A 24,542-nucleotide genomic window follows, 5' to 3' on the forward strand; every position below is an offset into this window, starting at 1 on the left:
AAACTTCAATTATAATGATAATTCAAAATAATAAATAACTAATTACACTGCCAAGAAAATATATTTGTTAGAAATTTCTAACATCTCGGGCTTAAGATACTCAAATAAAAAAAACACAATAATTTACTATCCATCCTAAAAAGTGGTTGTATTTATTAGGGAGTTTCTGTACAAGTGCGTATAACAATAGCTGAAAATGGAATATATTTTCCAAAATCGCTATTGCAAAATGAATGAACGTACCTAAGCCTTTTCTTTTTACACCTCCCTTATAAAACTCATTTCGAAAGCAATTTTTTAATTTAATATTCAAAAGTGATTAATACCTTCCAAAACCTAATTTTCAAAATATATATAACAAAAACGAAATGGTGTAACTAAAAAAATAATAAATCATAAATTCAGTCACTTAAATATAATTGGTAGTGTTTCCTGTTCAAAATTATAATTTATTTGTAATATCAAATGCAAGTTTTTTATTAAACTAAAAAATTAATTTTAATTAATAAACAATACTATCAACACCTATAAAATAATACAAGTTCTTTTTTTTTTGTCAATAAAGTTTTGTCCTTTAAAAATCTTTGTGCAAAAACCAAAAACCAGTTGGCTGCAGTCCGGGCATTTCAAAGAGCCTACTAAGTACTAATCCCAGCCGACTCGATTTCGGAGCTAACGGCTACTTGTAATGCTAATATGCTACTACTCCATTATCCTCACCATCTGAACCATTTTTTATTTATTTATCTTGACCGTCATCTTCTAAACGATAATATATAATTTATTTTTCTTCCACAAAACTATCATTTTAATTTATTTTTCTTAAACTTTAACTTAGCCTTACGGACAAGAGATTATTAAATGAGTACAAGAGTCATACATAATACACGAGTTTGGGCACGGGTGTGTCAAAATTGGCATATTTTCTATCTTCTGTTTGGCCTATATAACATTTTGTACTATACAGACGCTTCTGCACTACTTGCGGACGACCCATCATCCAATGCCTGTAAGTTTATACCTACGAAGAAGTTGATGAACGATCTTCCCCTTGCTCAATGATTGAACACCTTGAAGGTGGACCAAAGATGCTTAATATCACCTGCAGGTAGAAAACAAATCATAAAAGAGTATTTTCAGTATGAAGAACAAAGTTCATAGATGGCAAACCAACGTGTCTCGAACGTGTATTCGCTGCGTCAAACGAATTTGACACAAAAATATCCAAGTATAAACAAACAACTTATTTGCCCGCACAAAAAGGATTTAGATGGTCTAGAGGACCCGTTGCACTTCAAAGAGTAAAGGACAATTGGCAACTGTTGATATAAGAAAATCCATGCTTAGAATTTTATAAAATACAAGCATCTGAATAACAGATTATGGATATGTGGGAATCTACTCCCTCTGTTTTTTCGTCAGCAGTTACTATCACTTAACCTTCCCAAACTACACCCCTCAGATGGATCTAAATCCTTAGAAAAAAAATATGGAAACCAGAATGATGCCCCAATATCAATTTATGGTTGGTCAGAGACTAGGTTAGTTCACATAGGAGTAATGTTGATGTTACAGTTAGATTCACACTTCTGAAAAACTTGCAGCAAACTTCCACATTTTCTGTTGAGTGAATATTGAAAAATTTAACTCCACCAACGCGAAAAAAAAAAAAGAGAAGAAAAAAGTAGTGTATTTCATCAGTGAGTCTCAGCTGCAGCTTTTCATGCATTGTATTCTCAGTTATACGCATTTTCATAAATAAAGAGAATAAACTAAGTAGAAAGCATCAACTGACCGGCAAGAAAACAAGTCCATGCAAGAAACCAAGAAGTACCAACGACAAGTACATCTGAAAGTAATAAATCTGCAAAATGCGAAGGTTAAGTGTTACAAATATGTATAATATCAGAGTCCAGCCATAAACTAAGGATGAACTCTTAATACCACAAAAACTTCTGTTCTTGAGAAGCAAAGAACAATAACTCCAACCAGCTTTGTTAGTGTGATGCCACTGAAATCGCATAAAGAAGAGAATCTTATTCAGAAAAGATAATACACAAATTTAAGACAAAATAATATGTTGATGCAGCAAAATTGCCGTGAAATTGGTGTTTGAAAACAGCACTTTTGTCATGTAAATATGTTGAAAAGCAAACTGGAGGGAATGAATTCTGGCATGATTTTATTAAGGATCAGGGCATTTGGTCCTTAATAGTCAAGATATTGTCCATTATTTCCTTCACAGAATTAGTAGCTAACCAAAGAGCAGAACGAGGAATACGACTTCTTTGCTGCATGCATGCATGTCTGCAGTTCAAGAAATTCAACAATAAATTTTTCACTAGCACAAAATCACCTGAACACCGAAGCACCCATTGTACCCAAAGCCTCCTTAGCACGTTGATCTCTGTCTCCACTTGTTACCTGTAAAAACAAGATTTGGTCATGTGGAACTGATAGAAACTAATTCATAAAAATTAAAGAAAACATGATAATGATATGTAGCCAAGTATTACAGTTTGATGATTTTGCTAATATTATTACTGTTGAGATTAAGGAGTAATTGTGATCATGATACCAGCTGTATATTTTGTATTGTAGAAAATTAGGATTTTATTATATCAGATTCAAAAGTAAGAAAAACCTAGTTTTCCCACTGTTCAGTATTGTTCTAGAGGCCCTAGGAGATCTGGCAACTGTTCCATCAACGTCTTCACTTTCAGATCTGTTGTTCCACCAAACACCACCACCAGCCAATCTCCAGCATGCTGTCACGCACATTGTCTATGCCAAGGAGTTTGTCAGCGCATGGGATTTGCACGCCACTTTCCAAGCATTTGGGCAACCTCAATTCTGGTTTTGTTTCTGCTTGTTGAGGCATCCTGAATCTGTTTTGACCCAGCTTTGTTACAGGGTATCTCATCTAACACAACTTTTTGGTGATTTTGGTGTTGCACCTTTGGCTCTTACCTTATTCTGTTTCTGAGTAGGTTGCTGTTACTGTTTGGTCCGGGTACACAATGAATTCTCAATCAGAATCATATTCTATTCAATCCAATAATTCAGGGTCATCAAATAAGGGCCTGAGTTGCAACCTCTTTGGTCACACTTGGGACAAATGTTACTCTCTGATTGGATTTTCAGAAAAATTTAGTTAACGCAACTCAGTCCCCCAATGACAGAAAACAGCCTGAGTTGAGGAGCACTAATCCTAATGTATTATCTGATAAAGAGTACAGAAAAATTTTGCAGTTCAAGACATATCAAGCCTCATCCATGGCTATGATTGCTCATAGTGCTAATTCTATAGTCAATCTCTCAATCATCATCTGTTACCCTTGAGTTTTGGACCCTGGTGCTTCCAATCATGTAGCCAGCAATCCTTTTCTTTTCTCAATTGCCCTACCCTATAACTCATCATCACATTACTCATGCACATGGCTCAAATGCCAAAGTTAATGGCATTGATCAAGCCACTCCTCTTCCATCTTTATCACTTGATTTTGTTCTCTTTGTTTCTGGTTATCTTTTTAATTTGATATCTGTCAGTCATCTCACTCATACTCTTAATGGTTATAACCTTTACTTTTGACTATAATTATATAGGTCCGAAGTATGGGGCCAGTGATTGGCCAAGTCTTGTGTATGAGAATCAAGCTGCCTTGCACATTGCTTCTAATTCAATTTTCTATGAGCAAACTAAGCATATTGAGAATGATTTTCATTTCATCCGAAAGAAGATTCTATCTAGGGATTTACTACATACTTTGTAGGATCTAATGATCAGCTAGCACACATACTCACAAAGGCACTTCAAAGACCAAAGATAGACTACATATGTAGCAAGCTGGATGCATATGATTTATATGCACCAACTTGAGATGAAATGTTGATATTAAGGAGTAATTGTGATCAAGATATACATATTAGAACCGTATATCTTGTATTTCAAGAAATTAGGATTGTATATAGTAGATTGGTTGTATCTCTCATATTTGTTAAATCCTTTCCTCTTACTTTGTTGTATCTATTTATATTTTTATTATTCAGTGTTAATAAATCAGGAAATATTATATTTGCTCATTTTGTTCTTAAGTATTACTTTAAAAATGCACCAAAATACATGTCATTTTAAGATTTTTTCTTTTTCCAAATCAAGTTTTATGGAAAAAACATACAAAAACAATCAAGCCCTTATCTCATTCACTAGGTGAGATTGGCTATGTGGATCACACGACACCATTGATCTCAGTCAAAAATCAAATTTTCAAAAAACTGTACAAAGATAAAAATAATGAGAAACAGAGAATGACCAATTATAAACATTTATTTCTCACTAAATTTCACACAAATCAAGAAGGGAAGAAATGATATATTTAAATTTTAAAGCATCAAACATTTGCACATCATAAAAATGTGTGTTAGTGTAAACTGGAAAGCAGAGTAATACTAACAGTGAAAGAATGAGTCATATGCACACAAAACTCAACAGCAATGCCCACTGACATAACAAGGTTGACCACCGAGAGAGCATTCAACTGGATATTCAGAATGGCCATCACACCCTAAAAAGGCAAAATATCAAGCAACGACAAAAATACTAATATGTAAAAAGAACTATATAATATATTGCATATGTCAAGTAGCAAGAAAGTGAAAAATCAAATAAGGTTAAAACAAAGGTAAAATACCATAAGATCCACAACAATCATTGCCAACACCAACAAAATGATTGATGAACTCCATAAACTGCATAATGGTTGAAAGCAAAGAAGGATCAAATCAAGATTTGATTAATTCATCAAACAATATCTCAATGATAATTTCATTTAATTCAGGAAGTTAGAAGAAAAAATAGCTTAAACCATTTGCTAAAACAAGGCCATTCTCACCTGCATGTGATAACCAAGCACACAATAAATACTGCACCTGTTACATCATTGTATGATTAAGTTAATGTTTGACAGGCTTGACATCAATAGGAATAATAAATAAATTATAGATTGTAATCATTAAACATGTGATTATATAATCTGATTCTTCTCAAAATTTTTCCGAGATCTATATTACAGCAATATGCATAGAATTCTGATTAGACCAGTTTGAGAAAGCCACACAAATCTCAATACTAACCAATAGCTATAGCAAGGTTGACCAGTGCAGTCTTCCATATATTAAGGTATTGCTCAAAAAACATATAAAACACTGAATATGGGAAGATCTCAATCTGCACCAGAAAATTAATGTCAGTTTGGACATGGTAAATGTGGTAAAATGATGGGAAATGATAATTATTATCATGAACAGTCATATATTATTAGATAATAAGTTTAATATCAACTTTCATGGAGGCAGTTATGGGTAGAAATTAGGAGCAGTAATGTATAATTAGAATATCTGATAATGCGATAGAAATAACTTACCCTGCATTAGTTTCTCTATATCAGTTCTGTATTAGAATTAGAAACTACCATGATGGCAGTTATTCATAGAAAATAACTAATGGCAGTTATTTTCAATGAAAAAATTAGGGAGGAGGTGTTGTTATTTACAGTTTGTGGGCAGAGAATACTTCTCTACAGGATGCTTTTGCTCTGGTACAGCAAATATATTGTTGTATTATGTGTAATTCGAGTGCTAAATATAGAATACTTCTCTATAGGAGACTTTTGTCTCCAGTACAGCAAATGTAATGTTGTATTATGTGTAATTTGAGTGCTCAGGATAGAATAGTTCTCTATTGGAGACTTTTGTCTCTGTATTATCCTGTATTATCAAATGTATTGCTCTTTCATTCTTTATCACTTTTACAATTGCAAGAGAATGATATTTGCATCTACTGCAAGAAATGAGCTAGTCAATCAGGTCATGAAAATTAGTATTACCTTTTCTTTCTACATTATATTTCTAATAGCCAAAAACATTTGATTCAGGAAGTAGAACTGATTGATACACTACCTTTAAAGAACCAGAAACTCTTGAAGTGAACTCTCGAGCAGCCCTCATAGAATTAACATAGTCAATCTAAAACAGTTTACAGTTAAACCTGGAGTGCATTGACACAAATGTAATTACAAAACAAAAAATATAGAAATGCAACCTGCTTGTTGAGTGGGGTATGATATGTACGGAATGATGATGCTTGAATAATGCCACTGTCGTAGCCTGACAACCAAAGCACAGTCAAATAATTCATACCTCAAGTATTACAAACTCTGGAACTTACTGGTTCAATCTTCAGGACTAAAGACGAGAATTTGAACAGGACTTAAAAATCAATTTGAAAACAAGTATCTTTAAATCAATGAACCTTTCAGTTCAACACTGCTGGTATAAGCTCCATGACCACCTTTGGAACAATCAGCAGATGGCAGAGCACTAAGAAACCATGGCAGTTTCTCCCTAAATTGTGTTGTAGAAGGACGATCATTGTGGAGATCTGAGTGACGGAAACACTACACAATTTACGAAGTTTTTTATTAAGGTCCCAGAACAGACACATTAAACAATTAAAACAAGGACAGAAAATGAAGGTTGAAAAAACAATTGTTTAATTACCGTTGTGCAATCTGTACATACTCCAGATGAAACACAAGAGTTTTCCCCAGGAGCACAGCAAGGAGGCTGGAAAGAAAATTTACTTTATCAGCTACCATAAAGTTACTGTATGCTTTGACCGCATTAAAAAAATCTTATCCTACATCTACATCTTTTCTCTCATTATTCTTTTTACAGAAAACAATAATATCAAGAAGAAACTTTTTTTCCCTATAAATTTTACTTACCAATAGAGCAAAATCTCATCCTCTAGCGAGTCACTCCATTTCTTTGCTATTTATTAATTTTTCATTTAAAATATTACTAGATTATACAGCTAATGACAGGTATTAAACAAAGTAATTAAACTGAAAACCTTAGGTCCAACATCTAACACATTAAGTAAATCAGTAAACTCCAAGCGGTGATCATTAATCTTTATGTACTATTGAATCTGGTCATTACAAGTTTCCTATCAAGTCATCATAAACGCATAACAATCCTAACATAAAACACGAGCAAACATATATTATAATAGAATTGATAATTTTGCACATAAATCAGTAGCTTACTAATGTGTGCACCAGACCTGATCATCAGGAGGGCAATAACTCCCATTTGTAAACTTCCTGCAGCACCCAAATGCTTCTGGAGATACCCATACAAGAAAATCATCAAGCCATGAGGCAGCTGGCTTGGCAATATAACTTGTGTCTGGTGCTAGAGCTGCTTTAGCAATCTACAAGGTACAAAGACAACATCCAGTACAAGGAATATCCAAGTTATCATGGGTATCAGGGTATGGAGGGGAAAAGATCAACAATTACTTCCGCAAACAAGCAGATGGATAGCATGCACTACCAACTCAATACAAGCAAAATAACTATAAAAGGCAAACAGATGTCTCAATAAGAAATGATGGGTTTGTAAGGTTAAATGTTCAACAAACAACCAAAAACATGGTTACAAATCTGCTAATGGTTTACCTCATTTAAAAGAGAGTCTGAATTGCATTGGCTAATAGAGCAAAGCTGATTCGTCTGTGTTGATTCTGAGCTGAGGTGAGGAAATCACATTAGAACAAATCATCCTTAACATTAGAAGCATTTAGACAAGGTTAAGTGTTCCCCATTCAGATATGTATGCACGACTTATAATTAACTTAAGCAGATGAATCACATATAGCAGATCACTAATGAAGAAGTAAAGAATACACAATTTAAAGGAACATTCATTGGGCGTTTAACAACTTGCAATCAGTTGTATCTTGCAACCAAGGAGGATGTATTTTGTAAAGCACAAGTTACTACTTCATGCTAATGTCAACAGTAGTTTGTTTTATATTCATGCAAATTGCCTATGAACAAGAAAGAAAGATTACAAAAACATGGCAATAAATAATAATAGCATTAGGAGGTGAAAAAAAGTACTATGACAAAGGAAGTTCAATAAATAACATTATATCATGATTTAAGAAATTTATCCATTAGCAAGTTTGGACCATGGCTGCATGGATATCCATATTGGTAGTATAATATCAAAAAGTATTGAAGTTGGTGCAATAAGTATATGCATAACTGTGCCATCTACAAGGTGCATTAATATTCCTACCACTAACACATGCTCTCATGCATCCCTGCAAATTAACATACTGAGCCATAATTAATTCTCTAAACATAAAGGTTGATGCAGACAATAGATGATAGGACAAAAATACCTGTAGTTATAGTTTTTTACAACAAAATATAAAGGAGGTCCAATTCTGAGATATTCCGAAGCATTACTGAAATAACCCTGCAGAAAGACAGGTATTATTGAAATATTTAGTTTGAACACATGCACATGGATAAAAGTAAAAATGAATACGAGGTTGATCCAAAATGTAAACCTGAAGATATGAATCTCGAGGGAGAACAATCTGTTGCTCTAAACCAGGTTCAATTCTAGTGCTCAATGCCTGTGTGGTTCATATATAGACAAAATAAAAGGGGGAAAAAGAGAGAAGGAAAAATATGAATGCATTTGAAGCAAAAACAGGTGTAGTATAACTAATTTCAAAGCAGTAGAAACATATTTAAAGACTTACAATGCTAGCCAAAGCAAATCCCACAAAAATAGCAATGACAACTATTTTTACTCCCCAAATACTCAGAATGGGAGCATGAACCTCCTGAAAAGGAAAATAAATCAGCAGGATAAAAAACTGTTAGGTAACGCCCATTAGTAATTAGTTAAAATATATCAATCAGTTAACAATTAGTTAGTTGGGTGACAGTTTAAATAAGTCATGTTGCCTATAAATAAGGGAGGTTAGGAGAGGGATATCTAGTCTCTCAGATAGGATAGGACTCTTGAATACCCTGAATTGTACAAAAGATAGACATTTTGTCTCTTTTCTTCATATATGTTCATTGATTTCTCTGTTTCGATACACATTAGTTAGTTACAATTTGTAGTTAGTCAGTTTGTTACAATTCGTGAAAGGTATTAGATGCATAAATAAAATAGAAGAAAGGAGATGATCTTGTAATTTGTGAGAGGAATTGGGGCCTTTGGGCATTGGGAGGTGCAGCAAGTTCTGTAGTGTCTATGTTCTGTTCTGTGAATTATAGAATTCTTTTCCCCATTTTCCTAATAAAGATATCAGGTTTCTATCATCTAGTATCATAATTAGATCATGGAGCTATAGGTACTAAGTTCTTGAAGATTATTCCGCAATTTGAAAGGAAAATGCCTATTGGTGGCTGATTAATGTGGAGCATCACTTTTGAGATCACTACAATAGTTGAGGAAGAGAAGATACAAAAGGTTGGAAAGGCCATCCAATATGCTTTTGTTTGGTGGTCTGTGTGGAAAGAGAACCACCCAAGCGCATCGTGTTGAGGAGACTTTGTGAAGGATTTGCACAAGGAATTCTAGCCAGAGTTTGATTTGGATCTACTAATTTGGGTCCAAGACAAGGGGCAAAAAGATAAAGGGAAAAATAAATGCTTGAAGATCAATAATCATAATTGCAATGAAGAAATAAAATCTCAGAAGCATGAAAAAAGAACAAAAGTTGGAGGATGATAATTATAGCTGTAACCATGTGCAGTAATGCATGTCTTAGAGAGATATGGAATATCAATATAATTATAGAGCCTCTGATGTTTTGTTTGATAGCCAAAAAATTCTCAAAAAACAAAACATTGAGCATGGGGGCATCCACTTTTTTGTATTTTTCAAGTGCGCTTTTGGAATGGCCTTCAAACAATGGGACTCCAGTGGACTACTTTTGTTTATCTATCCCATTCACCAAGAGGACAAGGTGAAATTTTAGGAGGGATTGATAGATACCCATTAGTTAGTTACAATCTATAGTTTGTTAATTTGTTACAACCAGTGAAAGGTATTACATGTATAAAGAAAATAGAATAGAGGAAAGGAGATCATCTTGCATTTGTTAGAGAAAATTGGAGTCTTTGGGCACCGGGAAGTGCAGACCCTTGAAGTTTAGTATGGGGGTGTGTGTGTGTGTTCTGTTTTGTAAATTGTAGACTTTTTTCTTCATTATTACTAATAAATACAAGGTTTCTATCAAAAACCAAGTAAAACTAAGGAAATGAGTGAGGAAATCAACATCAAAAGTTGGCAAGAGATGTTACTGCTTTCAAAAGGAATGCAAAAGTGACTAAACAAACTCAAAATGTCGACAGAAACTCAAATAGAAAAAACCTAAACTCTTGAGGAAAATTAATTTGTTGGCAGACTGTTTGACGAAGAATTGTAGTCTTGAGTACTAGAAGATGAACATTTAATAAAAAAGAGAACCTATACATCAACCCAAATTTGAATCTCAACAATACTAAGAAAGTTAGCATACCAATTACACTCTGTGTATAATAGTACAGTTAGTAAATACTTTATAGAAGGTGCTTCATGAAAACATTGACAGTTATGCTTAGACCTCTACAAACTACCTTTTAAATGTTTATTGCTAACAAAGATAATAATGATAATTACCTTCATATATCGAGCCAACAAACCAGGTTTTCTTTGTCCAACACCTGAGAAGTTATGAAAAGAGAAACTTAAATAGAAGTAACCTAAACTTCCAGTATTTTTTTAGAAAAAAAAATTAAATGACCGTTTAGGTGGTCCAAACATGTGGTTATTAAACAGGTAAGAGGGAATCTTGCAATCAAATTGAAAAAAGACGCAGTGATAAATATGGCAGTTTCATCTCACATTAAAATTTTTATTATACCTATATCAGGGTCTGCATGCAGAGAATGCATTTTTATGCATGGAAAGCAATCAACCCTCTTATCCTCAGCTCGCAAAGAGTCAAGAACTATCAGAGCTACAAAAGCAGTAACTTGAAGGAGGAAGTCCAAAAGAACAGCTAACGCTGTGAAACAAAGCATGTAAAGGGAAGCTAAGGATTAGCATTTGACAGCCAATTGCAAAGGTATAAAATTCTGAGAGGATAAAAACTCACCTGCAAACATGGAGAACACGCGGCATGCAGGCATGGAAATAAAGCTCCCAACTGCAAATGCCAAAACCTCTGATAGACTTGCCAATGTTATTGATGGTCCAACTTCCACAAGTGCATTACTTATTCGTCCTTCTAAGGGCAACTCCAGCTGTTGCCTTTTTACAGCGTGAACTAATATACACATATTATCCACCCCAACCTAATGCAGGGATATTCAAAAAGACAAACAGGATCAAAAGAAAAATAAAAAAAAAGATAATAAGTTGGTGAGTTGAAATAAAATATCTGATTTGAAAGGACCAATCAGTCGCTAATATATTGTTCTGCTACTATACAAATCCATATCTATAGGAAGTCTAATGATGACACAAACTACATCGTAGCCAATCCAATCCACATGTTGGGATTGATGGGAAGACAATCATCAGCAGAACAATTCCAGCTTCATTGATGTTGTTCATCTGGCTTGAACAGAATAATCATATATTATAGGAAAAGTGCGTGATTGATTATCTTTATACTCATAAAGATTACTCTTGGTTGCACTCATGCTTTTTTTTCTTCTCAAGTTCTAAAAACAATATTTTGTTTACATATTTGTCAAAAAATTAATAAATATAGTTAAACAAATAAAAACAATCTTATAATTTAGCATGAGACTTTTTATTTTTATTAAGAAACTTGAACCTACCTTACTTCCAAGAAGTTATTTCATAGGAGAAAAATTATCCTAACCCTTATAAGGAGTATTCTGACTTTATTTTTAATCAATGTAAAATATTTTAACACACTCTCCTCCCCCTTCACATTCATAATTGGACATCTAGTGCATGACTAGACATCAGGTGGCCCAATAAGACTAGACATTTGTGAGTAACCTAACATTTAAAGTGAATTGGTTAGAAATAAAGTCAAAACACTTCCTATAAGAGATAGAATAGTCTTCCTTCTATGAGTTAGCTTTTTGAAGTAAATTGCAAGTTTCTTAACAATTCTAAACTTTTACTTCTCAACTACATATTCCAAAAATTTAAACATCATGTAGTTTCACATTTTTTAAAATTAAAGTTTTAAATTGCAGTCATTTTTTCAGAGAAGAGCAAGGAAACTTTCTTAAATTAGTCAACACTTTTGGAATTAAAAAAAAAAATCTTGAAAGAGGCTACAGTAGAGATATATATGACCATGGGCCACCCTACTCACCAAACCTATTTAGCATTTACCCTAATCTATTGTGGTATGAATGACAAAAAAATACACCTTTTTATGAATATGGATTTAGTATATATTCACCGGTTTACACAAATATGCACTAGAATATATTACTTTAGGGTGTGTTTAGAAACACAACTTAATTATCCACTTATTCAATAAATGGTTTTTTTAAACAAAGATTTAAACCATCTATTTTACCATAGAACTTAGAACAAGCTAAAAAGAGTTTATTTTGATAAGCTATACTGAATAACTTATTAAAATAAGCTTAAAGAACAAATAAGTCATAAATTATTTCTATAAAATTTTCATAAACTCTTCCAAATAGGGCCTTAGTATCTAGTGAATAACTTAATCTCATAGTATACTCTCCTTTAAAAAAAGATGTGTTATTCTCAGATTTTAACTGAATCTAAAAATTACCCATTTAATAGATGACATACTTTCCTGTATGTAAAATTATAAGTAAAATAAAAGTTTATTTAAAATGATATTTGAGTGTTTTATGGAAGGAGTGAGTGTGCATGGCCTATTTGAGTGCATAAAGTTATTTGTGTTTGGGACAAAACAAATAAGGGTGTGGGTAAGTGTATTCATGCCTATATGGTTATAGTAGAAAAGCTTCAACCTAGGGCCAAGTGTATGTGTGCATATATATCTTTAACTATGTTCAGAATTTTTTAAAGCTGAATTTTAGGATGACTGAATAACAACGCTAATATGGACTGAACTTTTGGGTAATTTGCCATCTTCATATTTTAGCACAGATTATTCAAAATAACTTATTATCTTCTAATTAATTTTAGAAATCAGACTTAAGTATAAACATGTCATTTCACCATTTATTATATCTTTAAATAAAAACCAAAAATAGTAAATCGTGATATTTTCCATAACTTTCCTTATCTTTCTACCCCATCTTTATCATATTCTCTCTGTGCACTCCTTATCATCATAAGTTTAATATTCTTTTAACTTCTTTGGTTTCTATCAGTTTAAAATTTTTAGAATAAAACATTTCTGTTTTTTCCATTACAATACTTTTATTCACACACTCCATTAGAAGCATGAAAGAATCTAGGATTTCAATTTCAAAATTCAAATAATGAAAACTTCTAGGTTTTCATTAATGAAAAAACAAATGACATATTAAGTGAGCCAGTTTAGAAGGAGATGGAAACTGAGTGTCCTGATTTCCGTGGCATAACTAATGGAGTTTTAAAAGAGCAAAAAATATTGCTTTCATCCAACCTCTGTTATAAACATCATACAAACAAAGCCTAAGCATGTTAAACACCATATCCAGGTAAATCAAACAGATCAAATTATAAGTACATAAACAATAGTTTCCCAAAATTTATGATAATCATTAGCAATAACACCACCACGACCAACACAAAAGACATAAACTATAACAATATTATTATATATTTTGCTAACAGCTATCATTTAATAACTTTATAAGCATAAGAAAACTTACAGCTAGGACAAGAAATGGGATAACTTCCATGATGATTAGAGTAGATTTTACACCAAGTGCACTAAAAAATCCCACAGATCCAAGGACAGACATCATAACAAGAATTACTCCTGAAAGACCAAGCAATACCTGTAATCCAAAAGTATACAATAGATGTTGATGTACATCATAAAAATCTATCTTCACGACATGAAATACTTAAAATTAGAAATTAATTCCATATTAGAAAATACTAATACTAATGAAGGATTAGGGAAGAGGAAAGGTAAAGAAAGAATAGAAGGGAAAGAAACATGGCTTGATACTGTGGTAGGGACCACACCTTAGATGAAATATAGAAAGAAGAAGGATGGAGTGTATCCCCTAAAGTAAGAGATATGTAAGCAAACATCACAAGATAGCTAACCTGCAATAAAATGAGGAAAATTTCAAAGAATAAATAATTACACATACAAACACAAAATATCAATTCCATAATCGTGCCTCGGACAAAAAAAAAAGGTTTTTTCAAGTGTTATTTAGGACAAACAAGTATCAACATCAAAAGGAAGGGGGATATTACCAATATAGTAATAGCATCAGCTGTGCTTTCTCTTTTCAACTCTTCCTCAATGGAGCTTTCAGACGAAAAAGCAAGTGTCAAATTTCTTGATTGTACCATTGGTAACAACTCATCCTATCACAAAGAACACAATAAATTCAGCAAATCAGGAAAACTATGATGAGATAAGAATAGTAATGGCCAGATTCCAGGATACATGACCATCACAAGGACAAGCAAGCAACTTACTAAAACATTTTATGCATCCTTTTATTGTTTTCTGAAATTCTTTCTACAAAGGAAGAGCTAGGACCAAGTTACAGGATGTGTAAATTAAGCTGTGTGTGTGAGTACTAACCTTCACCAACTGAATAAAAGTTTTCTCCCAAGCAACTGCCTTTGCAGTTTCATTGCCTTCTTCATCAATAGCATTATTTACTGGATAAGTTACAATAAACGCAGATGCCTGTTTTGAATAAATCATATTATTGTTATCAAATGCTCCACAAAATCCAATTCATTCACAATCTAGAAGAAAAGAGAAAGTACCCCCGAGTAATCATTCCCAGAAAAACCTCCTAATACAGTGCTTGGATCAAGAGGAGCTTCAAATGCGCTCATACATGTGTCTGCTGAGGAATAATGCTGAATGAACACAACATTAAAAATAATTAGGTCATTCTACAATTATATATTTATATTGTATGGATTTGACTCCTCTAAAGTGAGGAGGTGCATTTATAACCTTTAATTAGAATATCAACGGTTGATATTTTAATAACTTCAATGTTTACGTGAGGATCCAATTGTAAGGTATAATAAGTATATAAGATTCTAGTATGGAGTTTATAAGACCTTTTGCTCTCCCAACTACGATAACTAACTTTTGTGATGTGATTCTTCCCAAGTCCTTATCATTTGGTATAAATAAGAGCTTTTCACCACATCTCTTTATTGTAAACAAGTGGTGTAGATGGTAACACCAACATTGCAGTGCTAGTGTACAGCCAAGTGCCAAGGCTGCAAAGCATGATTAGGATCTAATTGTAAGGTATGGAACCTTGAGTCTCACATTAGAAATATTAAGTACAAGATTCTAGCATGGGGTTAGTAAGGCCTTGAACTCCCCAATTACGATGGCTAGCTTTTGTGATGTTCTCCCAAAAGCTTATCAGTTTTTTGTACGTTTACTTATATCTTATAAATTCAACAGTTAAATTTCTAATTATTATAAATGCATTTTAACCCCTAAAATGCACACCCTCACTTTAGAGGAGTTAAATCCATTTTATATTCATATCATAGTTATTATGTGAGTCATGGATAAAGTTACATGCTGATGCCTCTCCCCCTGGTTAAGCTATAAATCTAAGAGAGATTTAATGCAAAATGAAGCACAAGTTAGAAACTCTAGTCATAACCATCCACATCCTCCCCCCAACTCCCCAAGGATATAAAAAATCCCATAGCATTAAGGAAATTTTTATCAAAATGACATCAACCTCAATGCATTTATCAACCACTTGATATGTATGCTTTCAATAGAAAAATTTGATTGTGTCACATTAAAATTAAAATTTACTATAAATGCATCCAAGAAGGTATTCCCAGTAGTTGGCTCACTTCTAAATCTCTAATTATACCATGGAAGACAGTATTAAAAGCATGCAGAAAATGACATCTTTGATTGCTGTAGATAAATGTACAATACAGCAGGAGATCTTGGGAACTGATTTTTTTTGTGAAAATACAAAAGAACAGCAGAACTAAGAACATCTGCAACTACAGTCACGAAGTGAAGTTAACATTACCTCAAAACAGTAATTGAGATGCTCAACTCCTCCATAATCATCAAAATTGTTGGTGTCCATTTTGAAGTACTGTCAATGACGAGGGGGGAAATTGCAAATTAAAAGAAGCTAAAATTATGCAAATTTATTACAATAAAGATGATGAAAAATCAAAGTTCTCTGGCTGCAAAATCAGTAACTATACCTGCAGGACACTTTGAGTGGCACAATCCTTGTCAAGTGGTTTCATACAGATGTCTTTGAGAGATACCAACGAACCAGAATAATTAGCACGAATTGCATCAACCTGAAAAAAAAAATGTCCTCAATGCAACATAACCATCCAAAAATTTTCCGTAGTACTACAAGATGGAACACATACCTTTTTTTGTATTTCAAACAGAAACCTAATATTGTCCTCAGACACAATTCCCGGTGATGTATTATTCACATGATCTGGAACTGTTGCCAGTATAAGCTGCAAAACAAATATAACTGTCATTCACCAAGACAAATGAGTAATAACCTGAAGATTACTGCATGATGCTGAATGCAGACTCTTGTTGACTTATCAGGAAGATAAAAGTGATATAACATTAAGTTAAAAAGAAAAAATAACAACCTCTTCAGAGTGGATTAATACAGCATCATTTCATGCCATTTTGACAAAGAATGTATCCAGAGTAAAGCTTTAGTAAAGAAAGAGGGGTTTTTTTCCTACAAACAAGCTTGTCTTTTGGCACATGTTATCCTCTGAAAATGCATGCAAGGAAGCTACAAGCAAAATGAATTACAATACACATCTTTTTTTTTATTACAAAAGGAAAGGAGTAACTAAAAAATAATATTACCAAAACATTCACAACATGCAGTTGCTGCTACATTTATCGATGACAAACTTCATAAATTGATCTGTATAAGGAGAAAATGCCAAAGAAAAAACAAAGCCAAGTGAAGAACCTGTTCAATTCTGTAAAATGGAGCAAGATGGCTGTCAAAAAATTGTTTCTCTTGTGCTGCTTTACTCCCTGGTCCTACCCACAGCTGAAAAGTGTAGGAAGTTATTTTGTTGAATCCAACTAATGTAAAGAAATATACTAGGTGAAAAGAAATGTTCAGAAATCAGATAGCCTAGAAACAACCACAAGTCCACAACACAATAACAGCATGTTAAAGCTACTTCTTCCCAGCCAAAGCATTTTTTATTCCACTTGACTTTGAATTTGCAATGGTTTGTTATACTTGATGCTCTAACGGGCAATTATTCAACCAACATTTCAGTCATTATACCAGAGATAATGCCAATTGCTTATAAGCTTCAAAAGTGAGATAAAAAATCATTCATTATATGTGGACATCAATTACAACTGTATAACAAATATCTAACAGGTGGATACAAGCTTGTTCAGAAAGATAAAATTAAATAGAATATTTTAGATAATAAACTCGACCTATTTCCCATAACTGGTCCCAAACTCAGGTAAAGGAAGAGGGTCATATTATGCATTCGGCAGCCAACGTAAAACTTGTTAAAACATATACATAGAGCATTTTAGATAACAAGATTTACCTTCTCAGGTCGTGTCTCAACCTTGAATCGGATTAGACCTAGACAAAGGAGAAGAATTATAGCCAGAGATGAAGCCAACACCATAATCGGATTTCTAGCTACATATGATCCATATTTCCTGATCATAATTGTAAACATGGGGTCAGATAGCCTTCTACGTGAATTGATATGCATGTTGATAGCAAAGGCACTGACCTGTAAAAATTTGTCATGTATCCTTGCACAGCAGAGAGCTGGACTTCATTTCTGTTTTGGGGAACACTTTGCATCATCTTATAATCATCAACATCAGTCAAAACAAAGTCAGAATTGGATAGGCATGAATAAAGAAGAAAAGGAAGCAAAAAAAAAAAAAAAAAGAATTTCAAGAACAAAAGGAAAGACAGTTCTTAAACATGTATATAATAAAGAAATAGCATACTGACATGAACCTGCATTGGGAGATTCTCATCCTTCTCCTGATCACGAGAATACAGTGCACCATCACTAATGACATTAGACACTGATTTTGTTCTGTATGTTGGTTTTCTTTCCCTTATCCGATGATGCAATCCCCAACCCAAGAACACACAAAGCAGTATAATGTACAACACTGCTAAAATCAAGTCAACACACTTCACCTACAGATGTCAAATGGTAAAACCATGTTAGTTCAACATACAGAGTAGTCTCCTCAAACCACATTTTATTCACATCATAAACAGCAAATAAATACACTTGGTAATATCAAAGTCATTATAATATGCTCCCTTACCATTAAAGTCCCAACTTTTATGGAGCAAGAATCGCTATTGTGGGTGGTAGTTGAGGCTGAATTAGAGCATACTGAAGATGAAGGACAGTCGCCACAAGAACAGCCAAGAGAAATATCACCACATGAATAAGTTGAAACATTCATGGGTTTCATGCCAGATGACTCGGTTGGATTTGGCTGGAACATAATTGCATATGGTGAACCAGGAACATTAGGAGCTGCTTTTCTACCAATAAAAGCAAACCAATCTGACAAAACCAATCTCAGTATAAGCATCAAGCTTTCAAGCAATACACTGGAAAAATAACTTTATCCTACCCCTATCGTAATGAAGCTTTACATTTCCAATGTTGCTACTGTATCATGTTATGTGTTAGTTAAATTATCACAATGATAGTAATGATAGTCACAATAGTTTTTTTCTGCATAGATAATGCTACGCAAGGGTCAGCATATGTTAGAGAGGGAAAATCCAGCAATGCCACCTTGAAAATTAAATATAACAGGTGATGTATCTTACAAAACCAAGTGTACTCTACTAAAATCAAGATGGAATGTTTGTTTCCAGTTTCCACCATTGCCTGTATTCTTATCTATTAGCGCTACAAAATTACAAACCAAGAATTTTGATGATGCATTCATATACTTCTCAGTGTTCTCACCCTTAACACTTGCCACTGTACATAGTGTAGTCAAGAGAATGATTAGCAGATGCCCTATGTATATATTTCCATAATACACAACACATTACACGTGCTATTTTAGTGATAAGCTTTACCATCCAAAGTTCAGAAGAGCTAATTTTATATTTCTATGTTTCTATAATTCAACACTGCAACATGAAATCATAAATGAGCCATGAGAAAGAGAAGCAATATTTGGTTAAAGATTTTAAAGTACAATTTACCTTTAAAATTTTGAGCACCAGCACCAATAAATTGTATCGCTCGAGAATTCATAGTGCCAAACTTTACATCCTTGCAGGACTCGTATAGCCCTTCACCGAATGCATCAGTTACAAAATAGTCAATCCCACCCACTGTCAAATTACCACCAGCCTGTAAATTGTAATAATTGGAGTCTATCAGCAACAACTGCTTTGTTTAATTCCAATAGCAACTTATGATTTGCACCCAAAAAACTGATGAAAATAATATAAAAGAACAAAAACACAAAATAGGCAATTTTTCAATTGTTTGGATTTGTTACTATTGAACCAAAGAAGTATCATCTCATAGGATGCCTATTATTGGGCTTATGTTATTGTGATAAAACAAAGAAAAAATGTTATAACTTGTAATAGAAGACAAAAAATGAAGCGCAACAGCAAAAGACAAGATATGCATCTAAAAGTACAGAAAACAATGCATCTTCAGAGGAAAGGAATTAAAAAATATTCAAGACAAATTTCTTGCTGTTTAAATGAATGATAAATAACAAAACTGCATGTACAGAAGTACAAAATTACAGGAAAGACAGTAAAATAAAATAAAATAAATCCAAGAAATGTGCTTGAATTTACCTTGTCAACTGAAGTCACATTGATAAATAAACTCTGATTCGGAGAACATGTAAGCTCACAGAACAGATTCAAAAAGTTTCTTAAACATGCTGGACAACCTACAAGAAAAGGAATTGCCTGCAAGAATGTGCAATGTATTACAGGCATGTGCATGGAATTCAAAAAAATGGTTATATTAGCAAGAAAGACGTAGACACATATAGAGGCAACCCATTACTAGCTAGGAAGGATATTAGTATCCAAAATTCCACAAAATCTTTGGAGAGAGAGAGAGAGAAGCTGTGGGATCAATTCAAATTTAAAAACATGACGTATGTGCCTCAATAATAAAAAAAATGATAAAAGATTTACCTGTTGGACTTGCGCCTTTAATGTGTCAAACTGAGCTTCTGTACAACAAACGTTTCCAGTAATTGTTGGACACAAACTCTGGATCTTTGATGAAAGCAAATCATCTGGCTGGGAAAAACAAGAGTTTACAAGATCGTGACAACCTTTAATAGTTCAAACTAGAAAACAATCTTCATTATCACCTATCATGTCACGGAATAAAAATCTAAATGCAAAGAAGAGTTTCAAAAACAATGAATCATTTAGAAAGGAAAAGAAAAACAAACAGATGAACACTCAAAAAATTGATAAATGCGTCAGAAATACCTTCACCGCAGGGGAACCATATGGACAGTTCAATACTTTACCATCACTGCGCTTTCCACAAATGTTATACATTGCACAATAATTCTCAGAATGCCTTTCCCTGTATAAAAGAAAACGGAACTGAAAATTACTCTGTTTTCAAAGTGCGACACGTGGACACTCAACTCTTGTCCGGTATCTACATTTAAGAAGTGCAGATATAGATAAACAAACAGGAGTATAGAATTGAAGCACGGCTGCGCATGAATCAATTGATTTAGGGTAGAAACAACTCATGCTGAGGGTTGACATAAATATAGAAAAAGAAAAACAATTACCCAGTTGTTTTGGTGGCATTGGATGTCAAAAGAAGTCTCGTAGATAAATTGTCTACTTCTGCTAAAGATAAAATTAGAAAAACCTGCAAAACATAAATCACAGAAGTTAGTAACACAACCAAACAAAGTAACCAACGCCGTTGCGTCCAAATCTGCTTCAAGCCAGCAAACACAGCCCAAGCACATGACTCAAGTACTCCACTAAAATCCTCGTTTCCTTCTGTATCTTCAACAAAGAGGTAAGAGATTAAAGCATAGCTTATTCCCCGAGTCCACCAATTCATTCTCGTTCTTCAGTTTTCGTGGTGACCGAACAAAGTGCAATAGATACAAGAAAGACGAGTTGCATCCTATGAATTCAAGGAATGATGATGACCACGGGTGTCGAAAGCCAGCACAGAATTCGAATTGAAGAAACTCCATACAGAATCGGAGACAATGAAAGAAAGAGAAAGGAGAGGGGAAGCAGAGGAGCAAAATAAGAGAGAGAGTGATTGCCTGTAACAGAGATAGGGAACTGAAAAACCCTAGTCGAAGGTCCATGATTGAGCTCCTCGGTAGAGCTTGTTGGTTCGGTGCAAACGGGTGAAAAGTGGAGAGTCCCAGTGCAGAGAGAGTGAGGGAGCGAGCAAGCTTCACACCGTTTGCAGTAGTAGTGCTGAGGGTCAAAATATGCATTTATAGGATTACAGCCTGAGCCAACTCATGTGACACTCGGCTTTGTTCTCGTGACGTGCTAACATTGCGAATTTTAAGGGGCATTTAGATTCAAGTGTTGACTTTTCACATTACAATGCTCATCATTAAATATTTCCTTCACTCTTTTGTAATTTTCATTTATTAAATTTAATATTTTGTGAGATCAAAATAATTTAAAATAAATTAAATTTTATTAAAAATATAATTTCATTTTTTAAAATTATGTAAATGTAAACTTTTATTTTTACAATAAATAATTATCATTATTTATTAATTTTAACTATAAAAAATTATATATATCTTTAAATATATTAATTATTAAATAATTTAATTTTATTAATTATTATAAATTTTGTGCTGAAGAAACATTCACTTATTATTTATGTAAGTAAATAAAATAATTTACACACTTCTAATTATCAATTAAAAAAATATAAAATTTATGTTAATATTATTATTTCTTACTTTTAATTTAATAATTTTCTGTTGTATTTTTTATAATTTTCAATAAGTTTAATAAATAGTTAAAAGTGATTAAAAAATATGTGGATATAACTATTTATTTAAATTATTTTTATACCTTATGAAAGTAGGTTAGATTGTGTGGAAGAAACTTATGACTTAACATTTTTAAGTTTTGTTTGATTTTATTTATTTAAGTAATAGTTTTAGTTTTAAATTTTAAAAAAATTAATTAATAAAATAAATAAAGCTTGAGCATAAGAAAAAAATCAATTAAACTTAATAAAATAACATGTTTAAGACTTATAAAATTTAGAATAAAATATTAAATAAATTTATATAAAAATATAATATTATATTATATTAAATAAATTAAATTTTAAATTTAATGAAATTTTAAATAAAAAATTCTGATTTTTTCGTTTAAATTTAATAGTATTTCTACTATATACCTTTTTTCAGAAAAAGTGTTGCACTTACTAAAATTTTTGTCTTATATGTTATTATTATTTGATACATATTCTTTATTAATATATTTATATTTTTGCACTCATAAATTTATTTAATGATTTTTAAATTAATATTTATTTAACTGTATTTTTTATTTTCAGCAATTTATTTAATTAAATAAATATGTATTTTAAAAGAAATAAATATTAATGTAATTTTATTACAAATATCTAAGATGTTGAACAAATTTTTATTGTTTATTTAGATATAAGTTTTATAGTTTTATAAAGACAAATCTGCTTATGTAATTTAATAATTTATTTAAAATTTTCAATATTAATTAAGTTATCAAAAATGTTACAAGCTAAATATAATATTTAAAAATATTAAATTAAACTTAATAGAAAATCTTCGGTAAAATTTAAGCTTCAAAATTACAAAATAAATTATATAGTATTTTGAAACATTTAATACTTATATTTAATGATATTAGAATAATCATTTATTTTATGTATACTTTATTAGTTTAATATTTTTAGAGTACTTCTAAAAAATACTATAAAACCACATATATAACTACTTCAAAATTTTATATTAATTATTTATGTTCTGTAATAAAGGTAAGAAAACAAATGTTATGCTTTTAAATACAAATATTTTTTAATATATGAATTTTAAAGACTAAAGTAAATAAAATTAAATATATTTAAACTGACTTTTTTACTGTGTGTTTAATGATACATGATTAAAATTAGTAAATAATATTTTTATCAAATTATACTTTTTATTATTAATAGTACATTAACTTATATGGTATTTTTTATTTTTAATAAATTTTATTATATAAAATTTTTATTTTGTGTCTTTATGCATGCATCCAATTTTTTAAATTTAGATATATTTATTATTAAGTTAGTTAAAAATTTTAAAAAAATAAATTAATTGTATTTTAAATTTTATTTTATCTAAAATAATTATATATGTCTGTTATGATTTAAAGTATTTTAGATTTAAAAGCTTGCATTTTTTTTTTGTTTTATAATATACGTGTAATGCACATAGTGTTTGACAATAAAACTATATTTTTTAGACATGTTGTTTAATATTAAAGTCCTGTCTGGAATTGTTGTAAAAACTTAGTTTGTGTTTTTAAAATGCATTTCTAAAATAAAACTATCCTTCACCCAAATAAATAAAACTTAATAAAAAATATTAATTTATTTAAAATACTTTTTATATACTTTAAGAATTCTTTTATCTATTATGCTAGATATTAAAAAAAAATCAATTATGGTGTCAAATAATATATTTCTCTTGTGAATACATAGAACTAATTATTTATTACAATTATTATCGCAATAGTTATTATAATAATTATTCTTACAACTACTATCCTCTTGTTATTTTTATTTGTCTTTTTTTTATAGTTTTATAATTAATTTTTTGCTATTAGTTTTATAATTATTTTATTTGCTACAAGTTGATCATTTTTATCATTATCTTTTTCTTAATTGTTATCACCTTGTTACTTAACAAACTCAACTTTAAAAATATAAAATATTTTGTGTGTTTTTAATTCAAAATACAGTATTAAAAATTATAAATTATTAGACTTTATATATTTTTTTATTTTAACACTTAAAATTAATAACAAGAACAAAACATAACTTGAAATTTCTTGTTACCTTGGTAAATTCAGAAGGCACTGAAAGTATTTCCAAGCTTGAAAGTGTCAATTTTAAATATTTAATTGTAATCGAGGAATTTTTTTTATATGACTTGATTAATATATTTAGGACATATTTATTTATTTAATAAAATTTTGTTAAGAAATGTATAATTTTGTTATAAATGGATAGTTTAAAAAATTTGAATTAGAAAAATATCGTTTTGTTTTCCATTAATTAAAAATAATAACTTATAAAAGTTTTATTATAATTTAAAATTATATATAGCAATTGCAAATTGTTGTTATTTATATTTTAAGAATAAAATTTACTTCAAATTATTAACATTGTTTCTCTTTAATACTTATTTAAATATCTAAAAGATGTATTTCTTAATTTAT

The 24,542-nt window shown here is 31.4% G+C and overlaps 1 protein-coding gene across 6 annotated transcripts; it reads right to left on the reverse strand.

Moving 5' to 3' along the window:
- Positions 1-719: 719 nt before the first annotated feature.
- Positions 720-21,508, reverse strand: LOC113865998 (NPC intracellular cholesterol transporter 1-like). 6 transcript variants are annotated; one of them, XM_027500857.1, is made up of 39 exons: positions 21,362-21,508; positions 20,864-20,946; positions 20,547-20,646; positions 20,241-20,348; positions 19,890-20,006; positions 19,275-19,425; positions 18,368-18,615; positions 18,039-18,233; positions 17,809-17,885; positions 17,614-17,731; positions 17,004-17,087; positions 16,426-16,521; positions 16,249-16,350; positions 16,065-16,133; positions 14,803-14,898; positions 14,612-14,719; positions 14,275-14,388; positions 14,035-14,118; positions 13,713-13,841; positions 11,018-11,216; positions 10,784-10,927; positions 10,540-10,583; positions 8,624-8,707; positions 8,426-8,494; positions 8,255-8,331; positions 7,524-7,593; positions 7,127-7,276; positions 6,559-6,624; positions 6,311-6,455; positions 6,101-6,165; positions 5,959-6,024; positions 5,134-5,227; positions 4,893-4,929; positions 4,692-4,749; positions 4,455-4,565; positions 2,357-2,424; positions 1,945-2,011; positions 1,796-1,864; positions 720-1,102 (listed from the first exon to the last, which is right to left on the reverse strand). In XM_027500857.1, the coding sequence occupies exons 1-39, from the start codon at positions 21,404-21,406 to the stop codon at positions 1,022-1,024; spliced, it is 3,888 nt and encodes a 1,295-aa protein (XP_027356658.1). In that variant the 5' UTR covers positions 21,407-21,508; the 3' UTR covers positions 720-1,021. The 6 variants fall into 6 exon arrangements, 4 of the variants coding, with proteins under 4 accessions (XP_027356658.1, XP_027356659.1, XP_027356660.1 ...); XM_027500858.1 differs by having other exon boundaries at positions 18,045-18,233; positions 21,362-21,478; XR_003505033.1 differs by having other exon boundaries at positions 795-1,102; positions 7,122-7,276; positions 21,362-21,478.
- Positions 21,509-24,542: the final 3,034 nt, after the last annotated feature.

Source organism: Abrus precatorius, unplaced genomic scaffold (genome assembly GCF_003935025.1).
Source record: "Abrus precatorius isolate BTA unplaced genomic scaffold, Abrus_2018 Scaffold4, whole genome shotgun sequence".
In the NCBI taxonomy this organism is placed as follows: domain Eukaryota; kingdom Viridiplantae; phylum Streptophyta; class Magnoliopsida; order Fabales; family Fabaceae; genus Abrus; species Abrus precatorius.